This window comes from Mercurialis annua, linkage group LG6, assembly GCF_937616625.2.
Source record: "Mercurialis annua linkage group LG6, ddMerAnnu1.2, whole genome shotgun sequence".
Lineage (NCBI taxonomy): Eukaryota > Viridiplantae > Streptophyta > Magnoliopsida > Malpighiales > Euphorbiaceae > Mercurialis > Mercurialis annua.
The window spans coordinates 407,379-418,839 of NC_065575.1; the positions used below are offsets into that span (position 1 = coordinate 407,379).

The 11,461-nt window shown below is 35.9% G+C and overlaps 3 protein-coding genes across 7 annotated transcripts; 1 reads left to right on the plus strand and 2 right to left on the minus strand.

The window, feature by feature from the left end:
• Window positions 1-1,664: 1,664 nt before the first annotated feature.
• On the minus strand, window positions 1,665-3,333 carry LOC126686513 (probable NAD(P)H dehydrogenase (quinone) FQR1-like 1). 5 transcript variants are annotated; one of them, XM_050380581.2, is made up of 5 exons: window positions 3,237-3,333; window positions 2,739-2,772; window positions 2,561-2,654; window positions 2,221-2,486; window positions 1,665-1,972 (listed from the first exon to the last, which is right to left on the minus strand). In XM_050380581.2, exons 2-5 carry the CDS (start codon window positions 2,768-2,770, stop codon window positions 1,747-1,749), a joined length of 618 nt encoding a protein of 205 aa, XP_050236538.1. In that variant the 5' UTR covers window positions 2,771-2,772; window positions 3,237-3,333; the 3' UTR covers window positions 1,665-1,746. The 5 variants fall into 5 exon arrangements, with proteins under 5 accessions (XP_050236538.1, XP_050236537.1, XP_050236540.1 ...); XM_050380580.2 differs by having other exon boundaries at window positions 2,739-2,808; window positions 3,237-3,317; XM_050380583.2 differs by having other exon boundaries at window positions 2,739-2,823; window positions 3,237-3,315.
• A 276-nt stretch (window positions 3,334-3,609) lies between these two features.
• LOC126686512 (anthranilate synthase alpha subunit 2, chloroplastic) lies at window positions 3,610-7,907 on the minus strand. Its single transcript, XM_050380579.2, has 11 exons — window positions 7,557-7,907; window positions 7,175-7,359; window positions 6,897-7,086; window positions 6,330-6,481; window positions 5,863-5,978; window positions 5,520-5,766; window positions 5,374-5,430; window positions 5,143-5,295; window positions 4,885-4,965; window positions 4,452-4,538; window positions 3,610-4,092 (listed from the first exon to the last, which is right to left on the minus strand). The coding sequence occupies exons 1-11, from the start codon at window positions 7,768-7,770 to the stop codon at window positions 3,769-3,771; spliced, it is 1,806 nt and encodes a 601-aa protein (XP_050236536.1). The 5' UTR covers window positions 7,771-7,907; the 3' UTR covers window positions 3,610-3,768.
• A 1,101-nt stretch (window positions 7,908-9,008) lies between these two features.
• Window positions 9,009-11,435, plus strand: LOC126686039 (60S acidic ribosomal protein P0-like). Its single transcript, XM_050380052.1, has 5 exons — window positions 9,009-9,352; window positions 9,559-9,627; window positions 10,457-10,555; window positions 10,655-11,047; window positions 11,132-11,435. The coding sequence occupies exons 1-5, from the start codon at window positions 9,092-9,094 to the stop codon at window positions 11,279-11,281; spliced, it is 972 nt and encodes a 323-aa protein (XP_050236009.1). The 5' UTR covers window positions 9,009-9,091; the 3' UTR covers window positions 11,282-11,435.
• Window positions 11,436-11,461: the final 26 nt, after the last annotated feature.

Below are 11,461 nucleotides of genomic sequence, written 5' to 3' on the forward strand. Positions count from 1 at the left end.
TAAGTGTTGAATAATTCATGGGTGTAAGTGTAAAATGTTTAAAATTATATTGTTTAGGAATATGCTGAGAATATTCTTTTAGAGTGAAAAATAGAGTTAGTTGTTGGAGATGAAACACTGTAGCAGTATAGTTTTAGTGTAAAATTCACACTATTTTGAGGGTTATTGTTGGAGATGCCCTTACATGCACTAGGATAGGATTAGATTTGATTTGTTCTATTTAGTTGCTGATTTAGACACAAATGCATATACATCCATGTTTTTTATTTTTATCAATGTTCTTAAATCCGACACGGTGCTTATTATGCTTATTCTGTGCTGTGAAACCAATGGTGAGGACTGACTGACTGGTCACATAAGATAGGTGACCTACAGTTGGGCATATACACAAACAGCTTAAAATACAACGGAAATTTAAAAAAAATGTTTTCGACATGAAAGAGTTTGTTGCACACATTCAATAATAAACCATATCCTTAATATCTTTTATTCTTATCCCTCGGGAAACTATCAAAGTGAGGGATGGTGAAAAAAAGTACCACAAGGTAATTTTTGTGCTCCATGCACTATATTTAGCAATTCCCGAACTCTTTCTTTGGGGATCTAAAAAATAAGCAAAAATGTTATTTCTACGAAGAATACCATTTAGCGGTATTTCTAGTTCAATCGATATACTCGAGTGAGTCATTAGGTCAAACTCTTGTTTGCTTTCTATGTTATTAGTTGTTCACATTCAAGCATGAGCTAGTTCAGAGTCGGCAGGTAGCGAAGCAAGACTAAAATCCCAAAGCCTCCGGAACCCCCTAGCCTTGGCTTCCTTCCGCCTTCGGCGACAGTTTTGTTTTCTTTGATTAAAAACACCTGCCGTTTCGGCATCTTCAGTTTTATTAGGAAACTCCTGCTGATAACTATACAACCTAATTTACCTGTACTTGTATCATAGGATTATGCAGTTTCCCAACAGTTTTATGATCCGTTAGATCTGATTTGTTTCATTTAGTTGTTGGTTTGGTCAAACATACAAACACATTCACTTTTTTAAATTGTTATTTCAATTCGATTTTTCCAATCTCACCATATAGATGGCATATTAAATTATATGGAATGATTTGGTCATGTGGAAAGTGTGAATGCTGTCTGTCTTAGTCTTATGATATGTATATATCAAACCTAGATCATAATAGAAATCTCGTATTTGTGAAAACTTTCAATTTAACTTGTTTGGTTGGATTCTTCGTGTAATTATGGAACACATAAAAAAAGTGATTTACATCGTAAATTCTAGATCCAAGCTCTAGTTGACAAAAAAAAATTAACAATAAAAGAGTTGTAATTCGTTAACTTTTATATGTTTACCTTTTCTTTTTATAATTAGGAGGAGGGGGAGTGCTCGTGGAATGAATTGATCCCACAACTTAATAAATTGCCGCATAAGGCTTATACCATTTGCCATTTGGTTCACTTAGTGCTAGTCTATTAAGTAATTTCATAAGGGACATTATTGTATTACACTCGCAACTAAATATATTTGATAGCACCAATAAGCTATAGCTTAAATGGTATAAGCACTTGACAGCTAGGTCGTGGGATCAATTCCTCCTACAAGTGCTTCCCTATCCCGAATTATCAAAAACAAAAAAAAATTGACAGCTTAATCAAATGGATTAAGAGAATCACAATCATATCCTTTCATTGCTTCTGCTAAAGGTTAATGCAGTGCATACAGTATATAGGGACATCAGAGAGCTAAGATTTGAGCTTTTTTGTTATTTGGGCAACATACTTCCCCTGGTGGAAAGCCTGTCCGAGTTCTAAATCCGTAGGTTCACGGCTTCCATCAGATGCGTATGTTCCGGCACCGTAAGGAGAACCGCCTTTCACTTCATTCATTTCAAACATACCGCTCCCAAAGGTATAACCAAGAGGAACAAATAGCATTCCATGATGTGCTAACTGTGTTATGCCTGTTAATCTGCAAATAATCGATAACCGACCAAACATCAAATCTCTCCTATGTTCCACGGAAACTTATCAAGTCCTATATTTCAGTTTTTCAGCTTTCGTTTTCGAAAACGCTTCTGAAACTCAAAAACTTAATATTTATACCAGATTCTTCCATTTCAATGTTTCCATGCAATAAAGGCGCTTTGGTATAATATAGAACATGAAATCTACCGAGCTATGCTAAGAAACTAAATTAAAATGAAGGAATCAACTCACGCGGTAAGTTCTTGGCCTCCTCCATGGAAACCAGTACTCCAGAAGATTCCGGCAGGTTTTCCGGCAAGTGCTTGGGATGCCCATAACTCACCGGTTGCATCAAAGAAAGCCTTGAATTGCGCTGCCATTACACCAAAACGGGATGGAAAGCCAAAGAGAAAACCATCAGCATCCAATAGTTGTTCTACCTTAATTACCGGAACATCATCTGCTTTAGAAGGGGCCTTCATCTTTTCCATTATCGCATTTGAAAGTGTCTCAGGTACCTGTTCCGATCCAACAAAATAAATTATGGCTCTCCAGTGCCGCCTGCTATCAAAATGCTCTTTCCAATAATTACCTGCCAAAGTGATGCTTCAACCCCTTCAACTGAATTAGCTCCCTTTTGCACTTCTCGTGCCATCATCTCCACGTGTTTATACAAAGAGTAATATCTGAAAAAAGTAACACGACGGAAGTAAGAGCAAATCATCTTTCATCTCCAGGATTAATTCTAAAGAGAATGTTGAGGTTCTTACACTATGTAGACCTTAGTTGTACTTGTACCCATAGCTGGAAAAAAAATCATGCAATAGAAATCAGAACCATCTGAGAATTCAATGTCTATCGACAATAATTAGACAGCTAGAAAAAAGGCAGATCATTAATATATCAAGAAGTACAAAAATTGAGAGCAACTGAATTGAATGAGAGTGCCTATTTTGATCAACAGGCAATAATGATGATTTGTTTGGCTTCATCATCCTAATCTTTAACAGGACAATAACAGCTTAATATTTTAATCCAGAAAAGTATCATCTAACACTCAAACAGTCAAAAATTTAGAAAAAACAGAAATAGAGAGTTATCAACAACATCTAAATTTTCATCAATTTCACTAAACAAAGAACCTACAAACTTTGATTTAAGAAACATAAACAAATGAAACTGAATCCTTTTCAAGCTTACATCTACAGCTTAATTGCAAAAAGGAAATCAAAACGGAAAAACTAACGGAGCTAATACGATTGTCTCACCTTGATTGTTTGCAGTTGGTGCACCAGAACAAGAAAGGATTGAAGAAGTTTAGTTTTAATACTTTGTTTGTTGGTACTTTACACCTGTACAAACAAAGAAAAGAATATCTAAATATTTAAGATAATCAAACAATGACGTGGAATAAGCTTACCCACCATTATCCTTACCTCTTCAAGTCACTTTCTTTTGGGGATTATCAGTACTTTTATAATCACAAAAACCAGATAAAATTCACACGTGGTTTTGCTGAAAAAACTGTTTAGTTTTGCAGTTTTTTACGTCAGCCTCAAAAGATTGAGGGTCAAAAACAAAATATTAGATCAAACTCCATTGCATTCTACCAACGAAAAATATTAAATTCTCACTAATAACTTCTCGGACACGCAAAGGTCCATGAAAGAACTATTATTAAAACAAATGCCTACTGTCCATATCAAAATAATCAAACCCACAACACCAAAGATCCATTAACATATATGCAAATTGCAAAACAACTACTGTTTAAAAGAAAGAGGATTCTGTAGAATTTCATCATTTCTTCACAAATGAATCTTCTGCAAGGTCAATAGCGCAAGCCAGGCCTGCAGCTTTGTTCTCACATTCTCTCTGCTCATCAGCAGGATCACTGTCCGCCACGATTCCGGCCCCAGCTTGGAGGTGAGCCACCCATTCTCGCCGTTTGCTCAAGTCATTATAAGAATACATCATATCATAACGGGTGCTCGTAGGGAACACAATAGTTCTGAGAGCTAAAGCAATGTCCATATCACCAGAAAAGGAAATGCCACCAAATCCACCACTATATGGCCCACGTCTCGTCACTTCTAGCTCATCGATCAACTCCATTGCTTTCACCTGCATTCCATTAGAGCTGCTATTAGAATCATATGGGACAACCACACTTTATCGAATTCTCAGAATAGCTCTTTGACCGGTGATTTTCATACGGGATGCTTTACTATGAAAATGCGGGAGGCATTTTCAATGAAGAATTATACTCAAAATTAATTTTAGCAAGATAGAAAAAGACAACTATAATACAGAAATCACCCTTTCTTTTTTGCTTTCTAAGGAACACATTTTGTCATCTACAAACAATGTAAGCCTTTTTGTCATTTATAATGACCGACAACCACGAAACAGATTTTGAGAAGTATTTCAGACAGGTATATAATCACATGTGTAGAATGGGAAGAGATCTGGTAAGAATAGACCTTTGGTGCCCCACTAACAGTGCCAACAGGTAGTGCAGCACGTAATACATCCCAGCTTGTTAAATTATCAAGTAACTCTCCACTGACCTGCAGAGACAAAAATCAACTTAGCAACTAAAGAGGGGAAAAAATCCCCGGAAAATGAATTTAATCTTATAAACACAAAAAAATAATTTCCACTAGGAATTAATTCTCCAGCTTGCATTGGCAACTAAAAGAAACAATTTGAAGCAAAGAGAGACAAGGAACAACACCAATATCCAACAAACTACACAAACTGTTTAACCAGCCACCGTCCAATAAACTTGTATGTGCAGGAGAACTTGATTCATCAGGATGTACAATAAAGAAATAGAAGAAGGCTGTCTGTTGATTTTCCTTTGCTTCTAAATCCTAAAACTTGCATTCTTAAACCAGAATAAGAGATGCTTACCGTTGAGCTGATGTGCATTACATGAGAATATCTTTCAATATCCATAAGTCTTTCAACTTTAACAGAACCGGGCTTTGAAACCTGCATGAACAGCCAAACTTTAGTAACTGATTTATCACCATTAAACGACGGCAATAAGAGAATACTTGCATTAAATTGATTATACTCATTAAAGCGAGCACTTCAGAAGGAATGCCAAGGGATGCTAACATTTTTCATGCATATAAAAGAAATCCGTTTATATAGAGAAGAACCAACCTTGCCCACGTCATTCCTTCCCAAGTCAACTAACATAATATGTTCTGCACATTGCTTTTCGTCATTCAAGAGTTCCTTCTCCAACATTTTATCTTCTTTGGGTGTCTTTCCTCTTCTAATTGTCCCAGCAAGGGGTCGGTTTATGATCTTTGTCTGCCAGACATATCATATTAAAAGGGAAACAGACAAAAAGAGCAGAAAACCAGTTATCTACTACTTTGTTAGAGATACCTTCTTTACACGTGTCAGAATTTCTGGACTAGAAGCAACCAGTATGCATCCTCTAGCCTGAAGATAAGAATATCATAAATGAATGCTCAGAATGTTAAAATTGATTGAGATAATCAAACAAATAGTCTTGGACAAGTTAGAAAAACCTGTAAATAGGCCATGTAAGGACTAGGATTAACTATTCTCAGTGATCTATAGATTTCAAATGGATCTGCAAATGTGCGACGTTCAAAGCGCTGGCTCAGAACAATCTGGAAAATATCACCAGCCAAAATATGCTCTTTAGCCTGCATAACCACATCCTTATATTCTTCACTTTTCATGCTTGACGTCTCTAATTTAGGGCCAAAAAGACGAGTTGATAGATGTATCGAACCTGCAGGTAGCCTTGGCCTGAAATAAAGGATTGCATTACAAGTCTGACATTGAACTGCTGACAATTTAGAAAGACATGAAACAAACAATACATCCAATAAAACTATTACTCACGTAGCTACGTTATGCACTCTGGCTACAAATTTTTCCAACCGGTCCATTCCATCATTAAAAGCCTCCTCAACAGTAGAAAATCGATCTAATTGCACCCAGTGAATAAGATATGCTTTCTGAAGGTAAAGAATCACAAAATTAGTAATCGTGAATTATTAATGAAGTAACTATGAACATGAAGATAATTAACTTCTAGCTGTTAATGAATTTTTATCTCAAAACATTAAAATCCCTGAATTTTGATTTGCAGTGGTTTATTATGTAAGAAGCCACGCATGCTATGCTTAGCAAATGATAAACTATATTTCACATAAATGCTATCGGATCCTGAGTTCCTAAAGCAGGGAAGACGATATAAAAATCACGCAAACTTGGTACGTATGTGTATAAATATATATTAAACGAACACAAAGAGCCACATCCTAAATCAGGTTCAATATGATAAAAGTATTCGTATAACTAAATACCTTCTCCAGATGATCAAATATCATAACATCCTCATATAGGCCAAGATGGACATCAGGGAGATTTCTGTCATCTGGTGGCGCATCAGCAAAAGGTAGTTTTTTCTTCTCAACATACCGAACAGTGTCATAAGAAAAATAACCAACCCATCCACCTGGTCAAGAAGAGAGCACACATTATATTAGCACCTATTTGATATATCCTTGTTTCTTTGGGGCCAATTGGAGGACAGTAAGGGAGAATTTTTTTTATTCTCTACAAAAGATTATGTGAAAGAATCAATTAATCCAACTTCCTGCAACACTATCTTTATTCACACACACACACACACACACACAAAAAAAAGCAATTATAGCAGCAAAGCTAGAAAAACAAGTCTAAGAAACAGTCCTCTTTAAACTGTCCATAACTCAAAAAAAAATTGCAAAGACAGAATATAGTTCTACCAGTATATCTAATGATGAAATAAATTCCAATCCAAGAAGATAACCAGCACAAGTACCAAAACCACAGGTTTAGCAAATAGAATAAACATGCGTATAATATTCAAGTCAAAATCTTATTCTTACCATTGAACACTTGGGGAAGTTCATCAACAAGTTGGGGGGTCCAACTCTCCATCATTTTTCTGGGAACTTCCATAGGATCCTCGACAATTTCCTCTATCCTCCGGCCATCATAGTGGTCCATAATTGTAACCATATTCTCTTTGGCCACAATTTCTACACTTGGTTGAGCTCCTAAAACACTATATCTCCCCTAAAACAATTCATTATAAGTTCATGTATAAGCATAACCATCACATAAATTGCAGAAGGATCTAATGAAAGAAAATCAAAATACATACAACATTGGAAGCATCGGAACCAGGCTCAACAGACTCAAACAAAAAACTTGGAGCATCCCGATCATCCTCTTTGACGAGACAGCGATAAGCAAGCACGGGAGTGAGGTGATCACATAATATGCAACGATATAAAGGAACTAAATTCCCTTTCTTTGCAGCTTCTTGAAATTTGGCTGATTGATCAGCTGAAACAGATAATCCAAAAGCACAAGGATTAATTAGACCCATAATAACTCAAACAATTACATGCATTCAAGTGTACCCAAAAAGCTTTATATACTATATGTATATCCATCAATTACATAAATTTAAATTCGTGTTTTTTTGTTTCCAAAAGCTGAATTTGAATTTTCTACATGAACAAACGGAAAAGGTAAAGTACCGCGATAAGATTGAGAAGTGGAAGCAGCGCATTTAAGAGGTGGGACACGTTGCGGAGTTGAGGAGGAACGAAGAGAAAGAGTGGGCATTGAGAGTGAAGCTGTTCTTGCATCGAAATTAACGGAGGAGGAGGAGGAGGAAGTTAGAGTTGACGGAAGGTGTAGACGGGGAGTGACCGGGGGAAGGTAGTGTAACTGCGAAACTGTGGTGCACATGATGCGACTGAGAGAGACACAGAAATCAAAGCTAACTTCTTCGTCGTCTTCTGAAACTCGAAGCTCTCTTCTTTTGGTCTGAGTCCGACTCTTCCTGCTTTTGCAATAAAAGTGTCGTGTCGTGTGGTAAAGTGAGATTAAATTGAATTTTTTTGAGATATCAAACTGGACTTCAAATACTAATCAAACTGAGCTGCTCTTTTATATATGGGCTTTTCTTCAGTTGCTCTGGGGTTTTACCCATCAAATAGAATTGGATAGATGCAGTTGGGCTGGGGTTTTACCCATGAACGTACACGAGCTCGAATTGTTTAACAACTAACACAAACAGGAGTATTTTTTTATCAAAACTACATAGTTTTATTTAAAACTCTGTAATTTTTACAAACTAAATGAATGTTTTACATTTAATCCATTTACGAATTAGTTCACAAACTCTTAATCGAACTTTTATATGAGTCGGTTAACAAACTCTTTATCAGTCTCATATACAGATTAATTTAAAAGTTTTAGTATACAATCTCGTTCACAAACGATTATATACAAGCCGTTTATGAACATAAATGAGTTGAGTAACATTGTGTTTTATTCGACTTATTTAAACAAATGAACATAAAATTAAGGTTGAACTCGGTAATATTTAAAATATGAATAAAAACAAAGTAATTTTTTATCGAGTCGAACACCGAACTGCTCACAAACAGCTCGGTTCGTTTAGAGCATGAGGTTTACCATATAAATAAGGCCAAATGTTAAACCTTTCACAAAAGTTTCACAAAAGTTCTGACCTTTCAATTTTGTCGATTTTGGCCAAAAATGGATTATTTAGTTTCACAAAAGTCCTGAACTTTCAATATTTGGCAATGCCACATAGGCGCCACATAGGCAAATTGAAATCAAATTGAGAGTTGGTCACAACTGAAACCAAATAATTTGTTTTTGGCCAAAATCGACAAAATTGAAAGGTCATGACTTTTGTGAAACTTTTACGAAAGGTTTAGCCTTTTTACGACATTTGACCTATAAATAATGAGCACATGTGTATCACGTGAGAAGATAGAAAGCAGAAAAGATAAGATGGAATAGCACAAAAGTGTCTTTATGCACATTATTAAAAGAAACAAAAAGAAAAGCAAATGTTGATTTTGTGGGCCCTGTTTTATTAAATATATCGGACCCATTTAATATTAGCCCACACACACTTTTGTTGTTCGAGTATAAGTACTCCACTCATGCACTCCCTTCTCATTCCCACGGCCTTCTGGTTTTAGGGTTTGCACATCTCTTCTTTTTCATTTGCACGTTGAAAACAGCAGCAAAAATGGTTCTGAAGAAGCAAAACAAAGCACAAAAGAAGCTTGATTATGACAAGAAACTGTGCCGTTTACTCGATGAGTACTCACAGATTCTTATAGTGGCCGCTGATAATGTCGGCTCTAACCAGCTCCAGAGTATTCGGAGTGGCTTGAGAGGTGATTCCGTCGTTTTGATGGGTAAAAACACTATGATGAAACGTTCTGTTAGGATTCATGCTGACAATACCGGCAATTCTGCCCTCACTAATCTCATTCCTTTGCTCGTTGTAAGCTTCCCTTTTTAGAAACTCTTCACATTTTCTAATTATTGTGTATCCATTTTTCTTGTTTTTTTATTACTCGGGATCTGTAAATAATATAGTGTTTGCATGTTAAAGTATTTTTTTAATTATTTTAAACGGTTGATGTTCGAGTATAATGAATCTTAATTGACGATGAATGACTGTCTAATTATTGTTTCTTAATGAATCAGGGCAATGTGGGATTGATCTTTACCAAGGGTGATCTGAAGGAAGTGAGAGAAGAGATTGCTAAATACAAGGTATAATGATGATGGTTTAAAGCATGCTTATGGTTTGTTTTTTTGTTGTTGGTATGTTTTCTTATGTTAATTTGTTCTGATTAGTCCATGTTTGTTTAACATCATGCATTAATTTCCATTTTGGCCAACTTTGTTTAATATTGTATTAATGCAATTTATCCTGTTATGTATTATGATTGAACTAATTTTTGTAATAAATTAATGTAGATGCATCTTATTGATGTTATTTATTTTATTTCTACTTAATAAAGCATTTCCTTTTAAAACCTCACCTCATTTGCCTTGTGCAAGCCTTTAATGGGGTAGTTCATGCATGGTAGGATTGTAAAATGTCTCTCAATCATTTATAATTTTATGTATGCTGAATTTACATTTTTGGATATCTGAAAAAAATGCCAATAATTCCAACTTTGTGATAATAACAATATTTTATTTTGAATCAAATGTGTTTAATTACTTGCATAGGAGCTAGAGCAACATCATAACATGCTGAATTGTTCCATTGAGATAAAAACTGATTTACTATTTTATTTCTTATTTAGTATTAAGCTTTCAACTTTTAATAGATCCTTGATTTGGGTAGCATGAATTAATAGCTGTCTTATAGTATCATCATTTCATAGCGCTATATAAACTACCCTGTAAACCATTGTAAGCGACACATTAATTAGTATGTGAATCGATTGTTACACTATTTCACTCAATTCTATCTAATAATTTGAAGCCAGTATGTATATTGCTGGCATGAACTACTCTTCTACGAATTTATACAGTTTTGATGGCTGCCTGTGATTAATTCATCATAACTTAAATACTGAACCTTTTACAGGTGGGAGCTCCTGCTCGTGTTGGCCTTGTTGCTCCAATTGATGTTGTTGTCCCACCTGGGAACACTGGATTGGATCCTTCCCAGACATCTTTCTTTCAGGTTGACCTTTTTCCTTGTTTTTGTTGTTGTGTTTGCCTCCTTTGAGGTTTTATTTGTTACCTTGCTGTGTGTACTGTGGTCTCACCCCAAGCTTATCAGGTGCTGAATATCCCAACCAAGATTAACAAAGGAACTGTAGAAATCATTACTCCTGTGGATCTCATTAAGAAGGGTGAGAAGGTGGGCTCATCAGAGTCTGCGCTTCTCTCAAAACTGGGCATACGACCATTTTCATATGGCCTTATTGTCGTTTCTGTTTATGACAATGGATCGGTTTTCACCCCTGAGGTGCTTGATCTCACAGAAGATGATCTTGTAGCTAAGTTTGCATCTGGTTTATCCATGGTTGCGGCTCTTTCATTGGCTGTTTCGTTCCCAACGCTTGCTGCCGCACCTCACATGTTTGTGAATGCGTACAAGAATGTCTTGGCTATTGCAGTCGCAACAGAATACTCCTACCCAGAGGCAGAGAAAGTGAAAGAATTCCTCAAGGTTTGCTGCCTGACATTTCGACATTTCGGTCATCTCACTATTTCTTTGTGATGTTAATTAATTGTTTGAACCATAAACTTTCAGGATCCAAGCAAATTTGCAGCTCTTTTAGCTCCTGTTGCAGCTGCTGCTTCGGGCTCTGCTGCCCCAGCTGCTGCTGCAGCAAAGGTGGAAGAGAAAGTAGAACCAGAAGAGGAATCTGAGGATGATATGGTCTCTGGTTTGTTTGACTGAGTTAAAAATGATGTTGCTCTTTCAAATGTTAGTTAGTTCATGCAGTTATCCAATTAGATGGTGTCTTTTTTATTTTGAGTTTTATGTTTTGGAAATTGAATGCTTTGGATCGTATCATGTTATAAGTATGTCATGGCATATTTCTTTTTTTGCATATGGCATGTGCTACTTTTTGCTTAT

What these genes read in the sequence shown, in the direction of transcription:
- LOC126686513 (XM_050380580.2), bottom strand. Translation starts at nt 2,788, where the DNA reads ATGATTTTTTTTCCAGCTATGGGTACAAGTACAACTAAGGTCTACATA. An exon ending in TTGAAGCATCACTTTGGCAG is followed by an intron (nt 2,487 to 2,560) that starts GTAATTATTGGA and finishes GGATCGGAACAG; the next exon opens with GTACCTGAGACACTTTCAAA. An exon ending in GGAGGCCAAGAACTTACCGC is followed by an intron (nt 1,973 to 2,220) that starts GTGAGTTGATTC and finishes GATTATTTGCAG; the next exon opens with ATTAACAGGCATAACACAGT.
- LOC126686512 (XM_050380579.2), bottom strand. Translation starts at nt 7,770, where the DNA reads ATGTGCACCACAGTTTCGCAGTTACACTACCTTCCCCCGGTCACTCCC. An exon ending in ACTTCCCCAAGTGTTCAATG is followed by an intron (nt 6,482 to 6,896) that starts GTAAGAATAAGA and finishes CTTCTTGACCAG; the next exon opens with GTGGATGGGTTGGTTATTTT. An exon ending in GAAGGAATGACGTGGGCAAG is followed by an intron (nt 4,966 to 5,142) that starts GTTGGTTCTTCT and finishes CTGTTCATGCAG; the next exon opens with GTTTCAAAGCCCGGTTCTGT.
- LOC126686039 (XM_050380052.1), top strand. Translation starts at nt 9,092, where the DNA reads ATGGTTCTGAAGAAGCAAAACAAAGCACAAAAGAAGCTTGATTATGAC. An exon ending in CCCAGACATCTTTCTTTCAG is followed by an intron (nt 10,556 to 10,654) that starts GTTGACCTTTTT and finishes CAAGCTTATCAG; the next exon opens with GTGCTGAATATCCCAACCAA. An exon ending in AAGTGAAAGAATTCCTCAAG is followed by an intron (nt 11,048 to 11,131) that starts GTTTGCTGCCTG and finishes ATAAACTTTCAG; the next exon opens with GATCCAAGCAAATTTGCAGC.